This window comes from Notechis scutatus, chromosome 2 (genome assembly GCF_049901735.1).
Source record: "Notechis scutatus isolate UNSWTSFEM ecotype Mainland chromosome 2, rNotScu1.2, whole genome shotgun sequence".
NCBI classification, from domain to species: domain Eukaryota; kingdom Metazoa; phylum Chordata; class Lepidosauria; order Squamata; family Elapidae; genus Notechis; species Notechis scutatus.
Window position 1 is genome coordinate 188,302,582 of NC_142010.1, and position 18,467 is coordinate 188,321,048.

The window sequence follows — 18,467 nt, forward strand, 5'->3', positions numbered from 1 at the left end:
TACAGTAGTTTGGTTCTATTGTTAAATATGTTTTTAAAAGCAAGCTTGTTTGTTCACTTGCTAGTGTATTGGAATAAGGAATTTTTTGCTTAACCCTTTGCTTTTCTATTAATGTTGCACTGTAGCAATATTTGTGTTGCAACCTGTCTTAATTTTTTTAAAGCAAGGAAAATAATGCCTTAACAGAAATATGCAACTTATCAAAATTATTGCTTGATATTTAATTGGGCACAAAAGTTTCAAATTGAACACGTATTCAAATTGAGCAGTATTCTCATTGGGTTCTTTTGACTCAAACTATCTGGTTGTTGTTTTCCCCCCCAATATCTTTTAAAAATTAGAAATTATTTAATATGTGTTCAAGTGAGGCTTGGCTTGAAATTTTGTTGATTTCCCCAGTTTGAGGCATATGTAATTTTAAAAAAAAAATCACAGTTTTTCTGTCGATTCTGTTTAGTATCCAGAGTCCTTCTGTTGAAGATTTTTTTTTTTAGTTTTCTGTGATTTTTTGTTGTCTTTAATTTGAACAAACCTTATAGTGAAAATCTGGATAACAGATTGATAGACAGATAATTCATTATGCTAAACCAGGGATGGGATACTACCGGTTCTGCCCGGCTCTATAGAACTGGTAGCTCTGAAGAGTAGCAGACACTGAACCGGTTCTGTGTCTGATGCTGTTTGGCCCACCCACCCGCCTGGGCTCTTGTCCTTTATTTCCTGCTTTTTCAACCTCAGCTGTTTTGCGCAGCATAGCTGAGGTTGAAAAAGCAGGAAAAAAGAGGCTTTCCAAACGCTGCGCGCCTACGCGCAGGGCTTTTCAGCTGTCCGGACGGCACAGCTTAATTACTTTTTTACACCAAACCGGTAGTAACACCGATTGAATCCCATCCCTGTGCTAAACAACCAGCTTATACAATTAAGCTAAAATACTACAATACCATATAATAGAGATTTTGCAGATCAGTGAACAGTTTAATAGCATACAGAGGTGCAAAACTAAGTTAACTCTATAGGTAATAATGAGAATAGTAATAATACAGAATTGTATTCCAGCTCTTTGGTCAAAAATTCTGAAGAATAGGATGAATCAGCCAAACATATGATGAACATTACTACGCGCCTAAAAGTGTCCATACTACCTATTCCACATAACAATAAACAATGGAAACTTGGCATTTTGTGGAATCTTCTAGAAAGAGGGCAAAATGTCAATCCTTGCCAGAACAAAGGCCTAGTTATTTCAAAAATACAGCATTAAGCAAGATTGGAGAAATGACCATTTGGTATCTCATGAGAGTATTACTAACTTATTTTGTTGCTTTTCGAATTTTGGTATTGAATACAAATACAACATTTAAGATCCACATATACTGACTAATAGTTCAACACATGTTCCTAATTAAGTAGCTTTAATCCAAAGTAGGTGTTAAATTTAGTCCTGGTTGCTTTTTGAAAAATCTCAAAACATTAGTCCATTCTGTCTCAGACGGAATCTTAAAATACATGCCTTCCTCCAGACAGAAAAATGGGATAGGTGGTTTACTATGATTAAGCTCCAAGTAACCATACAAAACCCTTTCCTTGTTGATACAAACTATTACTATCTTTATAATTAAGATTTAATGACATCATGTTACAATTCCTGGATTGTGTTCCTCCTTTTTTCCCTCCTATTTGTATGGTTTTAATAATTGCCAGATCCATCAATAGTAACTCAAATCACTATAAAAGATTTGTGCTTTTATTTTTGGCACTGGGTAGCTATGAAAAGTTTTCCAAATATTTGCAGAACCAGTATCTTCTGTCAAGTGGATAAAGTCCCTATCCTGTTTGCTAAGGATATGCTTGATTAAAAAAAAAACTTCTAAAAGAATCAAACATCCCTACTTAGAAAATTATTTTGGAGTAGTATAAATATTTCATGTCCCAGAAGAACAAACTTGAAACATTTTGAGTATTCTGCCACAGGGTATTTTTGATTCTCTGATAATGAATTTAATTGATTCTTCCTCACTGCTATCTACTCTTTCCCTCAACTAGTTTGGAATATTTGTCATCCCTTTAAGTGCACACTTTCGTCCATTATATTAATATCTAAGTAATTTTTGGCACTGATCAATTTCAATAAACCAATAGGTTTAAAAAATGATTAGGTTCCAATAGTAGATCTGCACTATTGCATTTAACTGGTACAAAACTGAAGTAGCTCTTGCTTGGGTTTACAATTTAGTAGCACAAGCTATAAATGACTATTTGTGTGAAAGGTAGCCACTGTATTTTGTTAAGTTGATGCTCCTTGTTATATGTGATACATTAATTGTTTATATAAAAAAAACTATAAGAAATCTAAAATGGATAAAATGGAAAATAGTGACTAAGAGTTTTGCAGAAAATATATTGAAATTGGATGGACTGTAATTATTTTTTTAAACCTGTGAGAAAAACAGCATAGCTCACCAGTGTTGATACAAAGGGCGGTCTTTGAGCCCTTCATGCATGCGCGCAAAGTGCTCTCTCAGAACCAGTAGGAAAAAATTTGGAAACCCACCACTGTATGAGGAGATCACGTTTGCAACATTATTTATCTGTTCAAAATAGCAGGTGTTGTTAAGGTACCTGGAAGGGTTATTTAGCTCAGCTGAGGTGTGGCAATCTGCTCTGCTGTGTGAATCAGCTGAGCTAAAAAAACAAGGGAATATAGAAGAGGTAATGGCAAGGGTGGGTGAGAGGGGCCATCCAGAAGTAGTATTTGCCGGTTCTCCGAATTACTCAAAATTTCTCTTACAAGTTTGCCAGAACCGATTCGAACCGGCTGAATACCACCTCTATCCACATTGTATAAATAGTCCCTTCTTGATTGTGTGGTTCTTGAAAGCTCACAAGGTATCGAAGAACAGAATTATGCAACAATACGGGGTCTAATTGATGTTGGTTAGTCATGTTTTTCTGTAGTAGGCCTTTCTGGGGGATTGCGTACTTTATTATTAAATTTTGTTCACATATTCAACAATACATCTGATAGATATTTTCTTATATATAGGTAGTTTATTGATTGATTAGTCTTACAACTATATCCAAAATAGAAAATAAATAAAATGCAGGATATAAGTCCAGGGTAAAATGGATAAAAAGGAAACATAGTAATACATATGTTAAATCAACATTCAGATAAATACATCGTATTTACAGTATACCCCAATCTGTTCAATATAACCTCTTATTTTTATTTTAATTTTTTTTTTTTTTTTTGGGGGTAAATTGGGAGGATAATGGGGAGGAAAAAATTATTTCACAAATTTAAGAAAAAAATTGGGTATGGGGAGTAGGGGGGGGGGGGGGGGGAGGAGGGGGAAAAAAAAAAAAAAAAAAAAAAAAAATAATGGGGAGTAGAAACTTATTTTAAAGGAAGAAAAAATATATTACTAAAACCAAAAAAAAGAAGAAGAAGGGGGGGGGGGGGGCCCCCCCCCCCCCCCCCCCGGCGGCCCCCCGGCGAGGCACCGGCCCGCGGGGGGGCGCGTTCGCCCGCCGGGGAGTTTTGCTTTCCCGAGTTGGTTTTTTAGAGAATCTTACAAGATTAACGGGGATTTTTGCACAAAAATTGGGCTATAAACTAGCTTTAAAATGTAAGTCAGAAAGAACTCAAGTAAATGATTTGAGATAATAAGATAATAAGATTTTTATTTCGTCATTATTTTGAGTTCCATACATCATTCAATGTCTCTTTATATTTTTTTAATGTAAAGAAAATTTCAAAATGGTAGAAAATTTAAAGAATTATCCCTGGCATATGGGATAGTTAGAGGTAGAAATTTACACAGTTTGCTCTAGGAGTTCTTAATGACTCTGTTACCCATTTTGAAAATCTGACATAAGCATAGAACTCTAAATGAGATCTTGACTGAAGTACTAATTTTCAATTACAAGTGAAAATTTCACCATTACTTGATGTTTCTTTTTTTTTTTCCTGATCTACATACTAAATTAACCCTGCAAGTTGATATTCAAGTAGTTGTTTGCCATTGTTTTAATGAGGGAATTTGATTAATCCAAAACACTACTGATTTCTGCATTCATCTAGGTTATGTTAAGCTGTTTATTTTATAGGTCCTGCAGTCGAAATATGCAACAATACGGGGTCTAACTTATGAAACCTGTAGTCTGAAAAACTGGAGGCTATCATGGTTTCTCTGTAACATACAGCATTTCCCCGTGCATTTTAGCCAATATTTCATTGTCAAACCAAATCGTAGGCTTTGAATCAGATGTTCTGACCTAGGCTTCACCAAATCACGAAACAGACTCCTTGTCCTGACAAAACCCCTTTTTATTTGGCTAATGTGAATTTCTATCATTCACATCCAGCAAAGTCCCAGCAAACAGTCTTTCAAGGGTGAATGCCTTCTGATGAGTAGGCCTCATATTTTTGTTTTTCTTGGCTCTGAATTGATGCATAATTATGACAGCTAGTGTTCTAGTTTATTTAATTGCTTATACAAGTAGCCTCTAAATAGTAGAATGCTGGAGGGGAAGAAGATTGCAGCTTTTCACTGATAAAATAACTTGCCTATTTTTTAAAATCTTCAGCCATTTTTCACATTCTTTTAATTTTTGCTGCCCAGTTTAAAGTTATACAGGTGTCTTACCGTTATCTTGAAAATAAAGTGGTGTCTTAAAGCACTCCGTTTGAGTCCTTTATGAACTCTTTGCTGCTTCTTATCCCAAAGCTTGGAGAATAACATATCAGGTATTCCAAGGTATTTGACAAATGACCCTTTTTCGTGCTGTGGGTTTGTGATTTCATGTACTAGTTGCAGAATTCCCAGTGGAAAAATAATGCAATTTGCATTTTTTTTTCCTGCTGGGGAGAGAGTTCTTTCATTCAGAGGCTTACGTTGTTTCATTTTAGTATTAACAGAATTCTGTCAGGCTTTTGAAAACGTTTTATTCCCATATAGCAGCCAGCTGCTTTGAACTGTTTGTCATAGCAGTCAAAAGGTTTTTTCTTGGAAAGCTAAAAGAATATCTTATTGTGAATGTTGCTCATAAGTTCTATTACTGAACACTTTGCATTTTAGTTTTTATCAATTCAAAGGCATTTTATTTATTGATGCACTCTGGCTTAGAGGAAAAAAAGAGATATGGCTTATATCTGCAAAAAGGAGATAGGAAAAACTGGATCTGGTTCTTAAATATAGGAGATGACAAGGGATAGTAGATGAAGAATTTGAAGGATTTCTCTCCCCCCCCCCCAAATTAGGCTGAGCGAGCACATCTTATGCAAAGTGCATGATGACTTGCTATTTTTTAGAGATGCATTTAAAAGCCCATTCTATCAAAGGAGTACTTGGTACTTCAAAAGGATATTGCAGTTACATAATCAGTGTAAGGGAGGGGGGGGGGAAGAGTCCAATTATATTACAACAGTTTTTCCTAGCCTAGCAATGTCAATTTATTTTTGGATTGTAACCCTACATATATATCATACACACACACACACACACACACACACACACACGCAGGTCTTGGTGTGTTCGGGTCTTTTCCCGTGTAAGATTGAGCATGATCTGAGCTGCCGTCTCTCTATAAATACTGGTGGGGATGTTGGCTGTGTTGTCATTTCTTGATTGGTTGATGGAGTTGATGTTTGCAGATTGGCTGGCTTTTTCGTAAGAACCTATGTGGCTGAGGTATTGGCCGTGTGTCTTATCAGCCTCCTATGTTGTAACGACCTGGGTCATGGGCTGTATGATGACCTTCTGAGTTCTATTGTTGTGACATCCTGGGTCTTGTGCTGTAATCTGGGTTGTAATGACCTGGGTCATGGGCTGTGTGATGACCTTCTGAGTTCTATTGTTATGACATCCTGGGTCTTGTGCCGTAATCTCCTGGGTCGTTGGCTGTGTTGTAACATCCTGAGGTTTTGTGGTGTAACCTCCTGAGTTCCGTGATGTGATATCCTGAGCGGGTGGTTGTGATGTGATGTTCCAGGTTTTGGTTTGGCTCCGAGTTTGAGGCCTGGCTATGTGTTCATGGTGTGTGTCCGTTTGCTTGCTTTGGGGGTCGGGGTGTGTGTACCCAGGTTGTTACAACACAGGAGGCTGAGAGACACACAGCCAATACCTCAGCCACACAGGTTCTTACGAAAAAGCCAGCCAATCTGCAAACATCAACTCCATCAGCCAATCAAGAAATGACAACACAGCCAACCTCCCCACCAGTAACAGGCAAAAGAAAGAAAGTAGAACTACTTAACTCATTCTTTGCATAGGTCTTCATGCAAAAAGAAACTACAGCTCAACCCATCAAAAACATAACTGTAAAAGACAGACCAGAAATAAAAGTTAAAATAAGCAAAAAAAATAGTAAGAGAGCACCTGTCTGATCTTGATGAGCACAATCCTAAATTGCATTAACAGAGGGATACAATCAAGATCAAGTGAGGTACTAATACCACTCTATAAAGCCTTAGTAAGACCACACCTAGAATACTGCATCCAGTTTTGGTCACCACACTATAAAAAAGTTGTTGAGACTCTAGAAAAAGTACAGAGAAGAGCAACCAGGATTGGAGACTTAAACATATGAAGAATGGTTACAGGAACTGGGCTTGGCTAGTCTAGTGAAGAGAAGGACCAGGGGAGACATGATAGCAGTCTTCCAATATTTGAGGGGTTGCCACAGGGAGGAGGGGGTCAAGCTATTTTCTAAAGCGCCTGTAGGCCAGACAAGGAATAATGGATGGAAACTGAACAAGGAGAGATTTAACCTGGAAATAAGGAGAAACTTTCTGACAATGAGAACAATCAACCAATGGAATAGCTTGCCCTCGGAAGTTGTGGGAGCGTCATCACTTGAGACTTTCAAGAAGAGATTGGACTGCCATTTGTCAGAACTGGTGTAGGGTCTCCCGCTTGGGGGGTTACACTAGATGACCTACAAGGTCCCTTCCAACTGTGGTTTTCTGTTATCTGTTAAGGGATTCGATCTGCCAAATTGCAGGCAACTGATAGTCAGCAGAAGTAGCCTGCAGTACTGCACTCTAACCTCTGCGCCACCGAGCCATTGATGCCACGTTTGTGGCATTTCATATTCCATTGTTGAAGTAGTACATATAGTTCTTGACTTACAACAGTTCATTTAGTGACCATTCGAAATTAGAATGGCACTGGAAAAAGTGACTCGTGACCACACTTACAAACATTGCAGCATCCTGATTGGTCACATAATCAAAAGTCATCCATTTAGCAACTGTCTCATATTTGTGATTGTTGCAGTGTCCCGGGGTCACGTGATCCCCTTTTGTGACCTACCAACAAGAAAAGTCGGGGGAAGCCAGATTCACTTAACAACCATGTTACTAACTTAAAAACTACAATGATTCAAATAACTTCGGCAAGGAAAGTCGTCAAATGGGCAAAATTCACTTGGCAACTGTCTCACTTAGCAACATGGGCTCGGTTGTGATTGTAAATCGAGGACTTACTTTGTGAAACATTTATTTTTTTGTTCTTCATTTCATTCGATTAAAAAAAACCTGTTGTCAAAGTTTCTCTGTTGTCCTAAGAATAAGGTAGACATTTTCCTTGGTTTAATGCTATATTTTATTTGTTATTTGTTGAAAATTTGTTATCTTTTATAATGTTTTTAACTTTCTCTATACTGTAGTTTTCTGAAATTCACCAAGAAGCTAGGTGTGATTCAGCGGGTTAAATTTAGCTAAGTTCATTTGCGCTTCCCCCAGTAGATCTTAATGTAACAGTACAGTGCACAGTTTAATTCAAGATGGAAATTTTATTGATAGAATTTAAATGTAAAACACAGAAATAATTTAATTATTTATCCAAAACTAATGTTGAGATCCCGCTTGTATTGTACTGATGTGACTGATGTAATCTCTCTCTTTTCTGATGATGTCCCACTTATGAGATGCCATCATTTCATACGAACTCAAAGTCCTTTATGTCTCCATTGTGATGGAGATATATTTGCTTGGAATAAAAAGACAAGCTGTTCTCCCGACTGTAGAAATCGTTGCTTCCAGTGGCTACCTGGAGATGCGCAGAATATTTAAAACAGAATCACTCAGCATTTAAAATGCCCTAAATACAAAATGTCCTATTTTGAAAGGATGTGTTTTGAGTGGGGAAATGGGGTATTCTGAACATCTTGGAAGTGTTTTGAGCTCAAAACAATATACCGTACTTAGAACAAGCTACTTTAAGCATAATACATTAATAAAGGGCTTAAAACATCTTTTTTTTGCATTCAAAATAGATGTTTTAAGTTGTAGAAGCGTTTTTCAGTTGAAATGTTTTAAATAGAAACATACTAACACTAAAAATTTCTCTTGACGATTTGCTGATGGGTCAAGTCTTTTGTTTTTAGAAACGTCTTCATTTGAGTGGAACATACAATTTATGCACAGTAGTCCTTGACTTACAACAGTTCATTTAGTGACCAAAGTTACAGTGGCATTGAAAAGACTTATGACCATTTTCCACACTGATTACCATTATTTATTTGATTTGATTTGATTTGATTTGTCAATTGTTTACAAGATAATAAGTATAAGTGTATACATAGTTATGAATACACGAAATGGGTACATATAAGAAAAATAAAAGAAACAATAGGACAGGGACGGTAGGCACGTTGGTGCGCTTATGCACGCCCCCTAGAGACCTCTTAGGAAAGGGGTGATTATAGTATTTATGACTGTTGCAATGTCCTGAGGCAGTGGTGGTATTCATTTTTTTTTTAACTACTGGTTCTGTGGGCGTGGCTTGGTGGGTGTGGCAGGGCAAAGATACTGTAAAATCTCCATTCCCTCCCCACCCCACTAACCTGCTTTCCAGCTCCGTTCTCCTGTGCAGGGCAAGAAAAAAAGACCCAGCTGATCAGCTGAGACTCAGGAAGCAGAGAATAGATGGGGCGGGGCCAGTCAGAGGTGGTATTTGCTGGTTCTCTGAACTACTCAAAATTTCTGCTACTGATTCTGAAGAATCTGTCAGAACTGGCTGAATACTACCTCTGTTCTGGGGTCATGTGATCACCTTTTGCAACCTTCTGACAAAAAATGTCACTCGGAAGGCCAGATTGACTTAAAGCTGCTGTATTACTAACTTAATAACTGCAGTGAGATTCACTTAACTGTGGCAGGAAAAGCTCGTAAAATGGGGCAAAATTCATTTAACAAATGTCTTACTTAGAAACAAAACTTTTGGGCTCAATTGTTGTCATAGGTCAAAGGCTACCTGTATACATATGTATATTTTTCGCTAAGTCAGATTGGTTAAATATCTACAATATATAAATTGGGTTTAAGACTTGCCCTTTTCCTCTTTTTCTTACATTTTAAATGTAAGCTGTGCTAAGTGATACTTTGGTGTTAGCACAGTGTGTGTGAGTGTGTGTGTGTATAAAATACAAAAAAACCACCATTGAAATAAAGTGGATGCACATTCCTTCATTCATTGCAAAATCGATAGCAAATTTAATAGCCTTGGCTAACTTTATTTCTGGATATTGCTGACCCAAATCTTTTTTCCAGATTTATGATGGTTGCAGTGGGTCATGTGATCACCTTTTGTGACCACCTGACCAGCAAAGTCAGTGGGGAAGCCAGATTCATTTTGACAACTGTGTGACTAACTTAACCACTCTGGCTAGGAAAATCGTAAAATGGGGCAAAACTTACTTAACAAATGACTCACTGAGCAATAGAAGTTTTGGGCTCAGTTGGGGTCGTAAGTTGAGGATTACCTGTACTATGTAGTAATTTACTGTTGAACAGCACGTCTGGCCTTTCGCATCAAAACAACAGTGGAGATTCTTTTAAAATGAATCCTAGAGACACTGATAGAAACCAAGAAACATGTTTAAGTTGAAAGGGATTCAAGGAAATCTGTCCGGTTGTCCAAAAAGGTAAGGTATAGAACAAGGTTGATGATTCAAGGTGGTTAATGCACATGGCGAAGAACTTTGGAAAGGAATAAATTGTATTTGGGTTAGTGTTAGAAACCCCCAAGCCAAAACAGACTACATTTGAAGTGCTCCAAGATGACAGGTTTAGAGTAATGTCCTAAAAGAGGAAAATGCCTGCAACTCCTTGTAACGATATATTAAATGATGCAACTTCAGTTTGAGATTATATACATTTTCTCTGTGTGCCTGATTTGCAAGTATATTTAGTGGAGATTCCTTCTTGAGCATACTAAGTTTTCCAGGCTTTGGTTATGTGGTAGCCAGAAGGTATTCTTTGTTGAAACACCAAGTGAAACAATTTTTTTTCTTTGTTTAGTTTCAGTTGGCATCAAGCCTTGTGCATATTTGGTGCCAGTTTATGATGTATCTGTTCACCCATAACTGTGGTTAAGTCTGTGCTGTTGTGCCTTCTGTTCAGTTTCCTCCCGATGTCCTGTGTTATAGAACTTTAACATGGTTTATGGTTCTAAGCATATGGTATATTATTTTATTTTTTTTAAAAAAATTGATATTGTATTTATTTATTTTAAATAAGTTTTATTCCTATTTTGGGATTATTCATCTATGGACAGTGGAATGAATTGTATTAATGTGGGAATGGGTATATAAACCTATAATACAAGAACAGTTGAATAAAAAGATACAGTGGATTATAATCTTTTTATATTGCTTTAAAAAGTAAGAATGCACAATCATGTACATTAAGAACCACAATAATAACAAGAATCTGCCACATAACACCCCGGACTTAACAGTTATTGATAAGAAAGACAAAAAAAATCTGGATAGTTGATGTGACACAGTGCCTAGAGATAGAGACAACAGAATAGAAGAGAAATAACTGGAGAAGATAATAAAAAACAAAAGACCTACAAATAGAAATAGAACAATTATGGCAAAGTCAAGCAAGGGTAGTACAATAGTAATAGGCACCTTGGGTGCAATCCCCAAACAATTGGAGCACCACTTAAATACCATCGGCATTGACAAATTTGCCATCAGTCAATTGCAGAAGGCAGCTTTACTTGGAACAGCTTCCATCCTGCGACGATATCTAACACTGTCAAACATTCAGATTCGCCTATCCCAGGTCCTTGGTAAGGACTCAATAGGTAGACAAAAATGCCAGTCTGAACATCTGGCTGACTCTGCAATGATCAATAATAATAATAATTTGAGTTTCATGTTTAATGAATAAAGTATATAATAATGCTGGCAGCAACCTGCTATTAACCATCAGCGCCAGTCAGTGATATTTGTTATACATTTTTAAATGTTCAGTTGACTTGAGTTTCATTTTTAATGAATAAAAGAGATACTAGTAATAATTTGTCAAAAATGAGAAGGTGAAGATTTTGTGGGACTTTCAAATACAGACAGATCATCATTTGGAACAACACGCCAGGTATCACAGTTGACAAAAGTTCACAAAAACATGCAATTTAGCATGCAATTTATTGATATCGCTATACCAGGAGATGCCAGAATCAAAGAAAATGAACTGGAAAAAATCACGAAATACTACGACCTGGCCACGTGATTATGGATGAAACATGTAATGGTGGAATAACTATCATCGGGGCACTTGGTACCATGTCCAAGAATTTTACAAAATACATCAAGAAATCACAAGGACAAAATGAATTAATTTATTTTCTTAAATTACCATTACCATGCATTACCAATTGAATTACCAATATGTAATCTAGTCACAATTAAAGGGATTACATTTCTAGGTGCCCCAGATCAATAATGGGTAGTCTCTTAGTAGCTGACTACTTACTTTAGCAGGCAAGGAATTTAATTAAGCAGTATTGGGTATATGGCTAGGGCTTTTCCAGATTTTTTTCTCTAAAGAATGTTTCTATCATGAAGCATGTCTTAGTATTTACAGTTTTTACATCTAATGTTTCAAAATGCAGAAAAATGTATTTGTTGAATTTTGGACGTATTACTGCTGATAACAGAGTTAAACCTCAAATTGCCTTTCTATGACTTTAAAACACATTATGCAAGATGTTTGCTCCTGTAGGGATTGGTTATATAACTCTGATACTGATAAATTTAAGCATGGGAAGAAGGATCAAGAAAGGCACATTTAACGCAAAAAGAAATGCCACAAATGAATGGATGATCAATTAGAATGGATACAATAAATAGGTATCTGGAAACCCAGAAATCATCAGTATGACTCTTGTGTGGTGCCAAGGATTTTGTTAGAAGAAAAATAAAATATTCCTCAAAGAGAACAAAAAGTGACATAGTCCTTAACACAGGGAATTTAAAAAGAAAAAGAAAGTAAATAGTGCAGAGCAGCAGTTGCTAATGATACTAACATCAAGAATCTTAAAATATATCCAGTGCACAGAAATGAAGCAATAATGTTGATCTCTTGGATTTTAAAGAAGTCTTCGGAGAAATCTCTGGAGTTCCGTTTTCACTCCAGATCCTACAGGGTAGAAAAAGATAGTAAGAAAACAGCCTGAGGGAAATACTGAATAGAATTGTGTTAAACTGAAGTAGTAATAATGAAAAGTGATTCTAGATCTTGCTAACAAATGGTTCTCAATTCACCAAGTCTAAATGGTATCCTTCTGAAATTTCTTAATTAAAAAGTGAGAAAACTTTCTATCCAATGTAATGAAAGTTTTTTTATTAGAGAAATGAGGATTTCCCTATATAAATGCTGATTTTAAAATGGAGATATGCAGGTATTGTAAAATGCTAGCTTTTCAAATTGTAGCACATAGTGTATAGCATGTCTTTTTGAAGAATGCAGAAGAAACCTGTTCTGCAGATGTAAGACTTGCTTAAGTAATTTTTTAAAATATTTTTTGGAATATGGCAGCATACAGTGAATAAAAATAATGTCCTCTCGTCACTATCTATTTGGATTTTTCAAAAGGTCTTTGGTTATTACTTTTCAAGAATTGTTGAAAAATGCTGGTAGCCTACAGCAACAGGTGATGGTATTTTTAACTGATTTCTAAGTGTTTAACAGAAAGTAAAGGTGGAATAACTATACAGTTTTATAAAAGATTATAAACAGCAGTATGTTACTGGGATTGCTGTTTTTAACTTACTGATAAATGACTTGGTGTTAGGTTGAGCAATAAGGGGTTCAAATCTGCTGATGTTATCAAATATATAGAGGAAGGAAACAGACAAAGCAAAGATTTTGAACGTTTTCCAAGGACATATATAAATAGATGTTTATTGATGCGAAAAGCAAATCTTAATGGTAATGCTGCTGATTGACTTGAAGTGTTTTGTAGCATATCTCTATGAAACAGTCACTTGGGGTTTAGTGACTGAAGACATTTTAGTTCCATATGGAGAATCATTAAAAATAAAGTCATTTATTACAAATGAAACTGTTACCTACATTAAAATGCATACAACACCCACCTTTGCAATGCAGTATGTTCTTATCATACCTCAAGTAGTGTAGAACTGGAAAATATATTGAAATGGAGAATCAGATTTATTAAGTCACTTTTGCATGCTAAAAAGGATTACAGTCTTTGAGATTCTAAGTTAGAGGAGGAAATGGCAAATAGGAAGTGAACTTGCACAGGAGAGAAATGTGGATAGAATTATTATGTAGAGGATGAATATCATCTTTCTAAAAAATATTAAAATATGGAGATACCCAAGGCAATGTAATGGTAAAGATTGCTGTTTTGCAGCATATTTGTGGATTTATCACAACTGGACATCATATCTATAATAGAATATTGTGCTGAAGTTTTTGGTCTAATCATGCACACCTATATATGAAACCAGCCATTGTTTTCCATTTCTGATTTATGGTGATGATAATGATAGAGCACAGCATTCTTGTAGTTCTACATGCATGTTCTTGGTAACTATTATAAGTTTGCCACCGTTATAAGGCTTATCCAAGATTTGATCCAAGTTGCTTAGTATTATACATATTGGATAACAGTAGTTTTCCTGGATTTCTAACCTATTTTTAGCCTCTTTTGCACATTAAGGATTCAGTTTTTCTGCTGGAAGTATGAGCATTACCCCTGAGCTTCAACAATGCAGATTAATAAAATTTATTATAAATTGAAGACTTATAAATTAACCTTGACTCTGGTGGGTCTTTAATGCTGACTTGAAGATTAATGTTCCTTTAAGTTTGAATTTCATTTTGTTTAGGTGCCTCAAGCAAATACACAGATACATAAAATGGTCAGAAGATTTAGATTATTGTATAATTTATTTATTTATTGGGTTGATATCCAGGAGTTCAAGGTGGTATCCTACATAGAGCTTCTTTAGTTTGGGCTAAGAGTGAGTCCTGAGACTCCTTGTTCTTAATCCTTAGCTTGTATGTTAGTTGCAAAATATTTAATTTGGTTTTTATTTATGAGAGTCATATACTATTGGCTATATAGTATTAATTTCCTATCCAGCTAAATTTCTATTTGGACAAAATCCATCCTTCCCTACTTTGGTATTAAAGCTTTATAAATAGGATGATAAAAATGATACTATTGGTGTTTTCAAATATTAAGATATATCACCCAAAGGACAGTGCCAGCTTTTCTTCTCCTCTCTTTTGGAAATACTACCAAATCCCCCACTTCTACCATTGTGATAGATATTTTTTTTTTGAATTCTTGACCTTGCCTAACATGTTGTTGTCTTCCTACTACAGATCTAATATATCTTTGTTTCTTAAATGTTTATCAGATTTCAAAGGGAGAGTTAACAGTTTGTGATCCAGGTTTCCAGGATGTAAGAAGTAACTGTCATGCTGATTTCAAGAAGAAATTTTTATTTGATGTTGGCATTTTTATCCTTTCTTCTATAGATGTTTGGTATATCTCCCATTCTCTCCCAACTATATATTCCAATTCAGTATTAGTCAAACTTAAACTCTTTAGTTCTTAGTTTGTTGTGTGTTTGTATATGTGTTTGTGTAATAATTAGTTGTGAAAGAATGTATTTTTTGAAAGCAGCTAATTGCCCAGATGAATTTTCTTAATCTTATGTTATAACTAGTGTTGTTTCTATGCATATAGACTGAATTGAAGATTAGGCCTATTGAAGTTTTGAATTATCTCTTCTGTTTTAGAAAAAAATTCCCTGCAGTTTTCAAGGATTAGGCTTTATTTAAAAAGAGAGCATGTTAAAGAAGCATGCTGCTCTTCTAGAATATTACTTTTACATTTATAGGAAAGAATTATATGGCACCAAAGTAACAGAAGGTGTTGCAAATTGGTCTAATACAGAATCTTACCAAGTGAACTTTTTCCAATTATAAAAACTTTTTTGCTTTCCCTATTGAATCATGTGAACTATTTTTAACTCCCCCGGTTAATTACAAGTGGATTTTACCTGGGCAACATCTGGGTAACCCTGGTTTGATGTGATGTTTCAGGCACCCTGCTAGAAACTGGGAGTTCTAATGCTGTGACAGGCACAAAGCTAGCTGGGTGCCCTTTTGCCAGTTTCATGCTCTCAGCCCTGGGAAAGAGGCAATGGCAAATCACTTCCAAAAAACTTTGCTAAGAAAAATGCAGGCAGTCATCCAGGCAGTCACCAGTTGTCAAAAACTGACTTGAAAGCCCCCGAAACAAAACTCTTAATTCCTAATGAGAAAAAAAAAATACTCTGCAGCATTTTTTATGTCTTTGAACAGCAATCCTGTGCTAAATTTAAACTTCTCTTGCTGTAACACTGAGGCCCATGTGGGCAAAGAAAATTGGCAATAACATTTACTTCTTTGGAGGATTGAGAGAATGATACAGAGAAGTTAGATTTATTGACCAGATAACATGGCCAATGATAGAACACAAATTTATCCTGTACTGCTATTTTATTAGAACTTGTCAAGGTATTATACAATCAACTAATAAATTCAGTTTTGGTTGGAATGTATTCCATTTCAGGCTGGATTTTTCTCAGTTTATCTAATTCATACTCCACATGGAACTTCCGTCCTTAGAGAGTCACTGTTTTACAGTAATGTGCGTGCATTTCTGCATTTAGAAGAAGAAAAAAACCCCTCTTGCTAATATCTAACTGCTTGAATGAATCAATATACAGTGCTGTTGCAAGTAATGCTTTAATCTTAAAATAAATTTGTAATAAAGCACACATTATTCAAGCTTTGGATCTGGCAGATTTTGTTTTGGCCAAAGAAAATGGGTGGTATTTTTGGGTGGATCAATATGAAGGTCTGCCTTAATCAGTCATTTTATTTCTTACTATAAATAACTTACTTATTATAAAAAACCATATAAATTTATAAATCCATCAAATGAGCCATGTGAATTTAAGATGTGGCCTAGTGACTGGTTTTCAGAACAGTGGTGCCTCAGAAACTTCATGGAATTACTGTAGATAATCCGTGTTAATTTCCCATTTTAGAAGGTTATGTTAAAATCATGACATGTTGTAAGTGGCATACTGATTGATGCATTAGTCCTTTTCTAGCTCTGCAAAATTCAGATGTCTGGTTTTACAATTTGTGCGGGACAGCATATTATCGAAGACATTTCTATATGTTTATCAGCTCAATTATTTCAGTAATACTGCTTGAGTCTTTAAACTGAACTGAGTTCATACTATAAATGATGTTGATGGCATAACTGTGCAAACAGATTAGTCTACAGAGCTGGACATCAACTGACATAATGCCACAAACTTCATAAAAGGTTACAATGAAAGCAATCTCTGGCACAAAAAAATTTAAATAATCCGGCTGAATACTTTTGCCATTATTTATACCTCACCCAACCCATTTGTTTTTCAGCACCAAGATCTTTGTTAAGCTGAGAGATAAGAGTTCTTGTAGCCATATGTCGGTGTATATGCATTTAAGATAGGTTTATAAAGATGGATGCAAAGTAATTAGTTTGTTCTGCTCTTTTAAACCCGGCTTCTAAAAATACCTTAATTCCTGAAAGAAAAAGAATTTGAAAAGATTAGATTGGAATTGCCTGAAATTCTATTAAGCCACACTGCATGGACGTGCTGGGAATATCAATACCATCAATGTAAAATTTGTACGAACTGATTTGTTGCATTATCTTGCTAATCTAACATATGGTACTTTTTGTGTCCATATTGCAGACGGCAACTCCAAACTAACATGGCAGTCAGACTGTGTGATGTGGCTTCTCTGCTTAGAAGTGGTTCGTGGGCAGCAGAGCCTTGGACTGGGGTCTGTGGGATTTTTCTTAAATTCTGTAGGCTTATTATTAACATGTTGCACTAGTGCTGAGGCCATACCAAACACTTTAAAATTATATTTGAATTCATTTTGTACGCTCGCTTATAAGTTCTGGCATAGATATTAGACTATATCCTGGCTTGGGGCAAGGTTCATGGCATACTTGAAACATGTAAATATCGATACAATTTTTCTTCTTCTAATGTTATATCTTCCCTCATCATAACTTTTGAGTTTTGCTCCAGTACAATTTTCTAATTAAAAAGAGCAGAGTTGATATTAAAGATGCTTTGGTATGGTCTGAATGCTGAATAACCATAACTCTGGAAATGACTTACATTGTGTATTTTTTTGGTTACTAAAGAAATTACAGAATTCCATTTGAGTCATACATTTTCTTGGCTGGAAAATAAAAACAAAAAATTCAAAGCTGCTGAAAAACCCTGTTTTCCAACAGGTGAAAACATTATTTACGGATAGGGTATAATTTCTTTAAAAGATAGAATATTTGGTATGGTTTTATTTTGAGGAGCAGATGGTTCTGTAACTGAGACACTGTAATTTCAGATTATATAGGCCATTACAGCTGTTCATTTGAATGTTGCTTTTGGATTTCATTCTTGCCATCTAAGCACAAAAATAAATATGCAGATATGTGAAGATGGTTAGTTATCCTTTAAGAAAAGATCAGTTTAATAATGCTTAAAATAACTTTCTAGAAAGCTTCACTCTGCAATATTGTGGCCCATATGTTCTGCATGATACAGGAGGAACATTTGAAATAACAAACTGCTTAAAATACCTTTGGATAGTTTGTACATGAACAATTTAGTTCTGTTTTGAAATCAGAGGAAAGAGGTTCATAAGTGAGCATATGTTAGAGGAACTGAAAGAAGTGTTCATTAGGAGACATTTGGACCTCTTAAAACAAACATTGCAGGCATACCTCATTATCCCAGAATTGGTCATTCTCGGGTTGATAGATCATAATCTCCTACCTTCCTTTTTTTCAAGGGAAATATTTATAATTTCCAAGTACTGTCATTCCATTTTCTTTACCAATATAATAATTTGGACTTCATTAAACTACCTAAGATTGAAAATAAATGGATTATCAAAAGGCCACTTGAGGAGAAATCTGAGGCTGAGTTCCTTCTTGAAGCAGTATTATGGGCACACTAAACTAGTTCTTCACTTCTAAAATGAGTTCTGTCTTTTCAGATTTGATTAAAATTTAAATTCCATTCTTATCTGGAAATGATAGCTAACAGGTATTCTGTGGTAG

General features: G+C 35.5%; 1 protein-coding gene across 7 annotated transcripts in view; it reads left to right on the forward strand.

The window, feature by feature from the left end:
- The window catches only part of ELAVL2 (ELAV like RNA binding protein 2), a 158,442-nt gene that overhangs the window by 50,349 nt on the left and 89,626 nt on the right, over positions 1–18,467 (forward strand). For 5 of the 7 annotated variants that reach the window (XM_087957623.1, XM_087957619.1, XM_087957620.1 and 2 more), the window contains one exon: positions 17,083–17,173. The exons of the other annotated variants lie outside the window; for them this stretch is intronic. In XM_087957623.1, coding sequence (XP_087813749.1) covers positions 17,102–17,173 — 72 coding nt within the window. In that variant the 5' untranslated portion in view covers positions 17,083–17,101. The remainder of the gene's footprint in view (positions 1–17,082; positions 17,174–18,467) is intronic. 7 annotated transcript variants of the gene reach the window in all.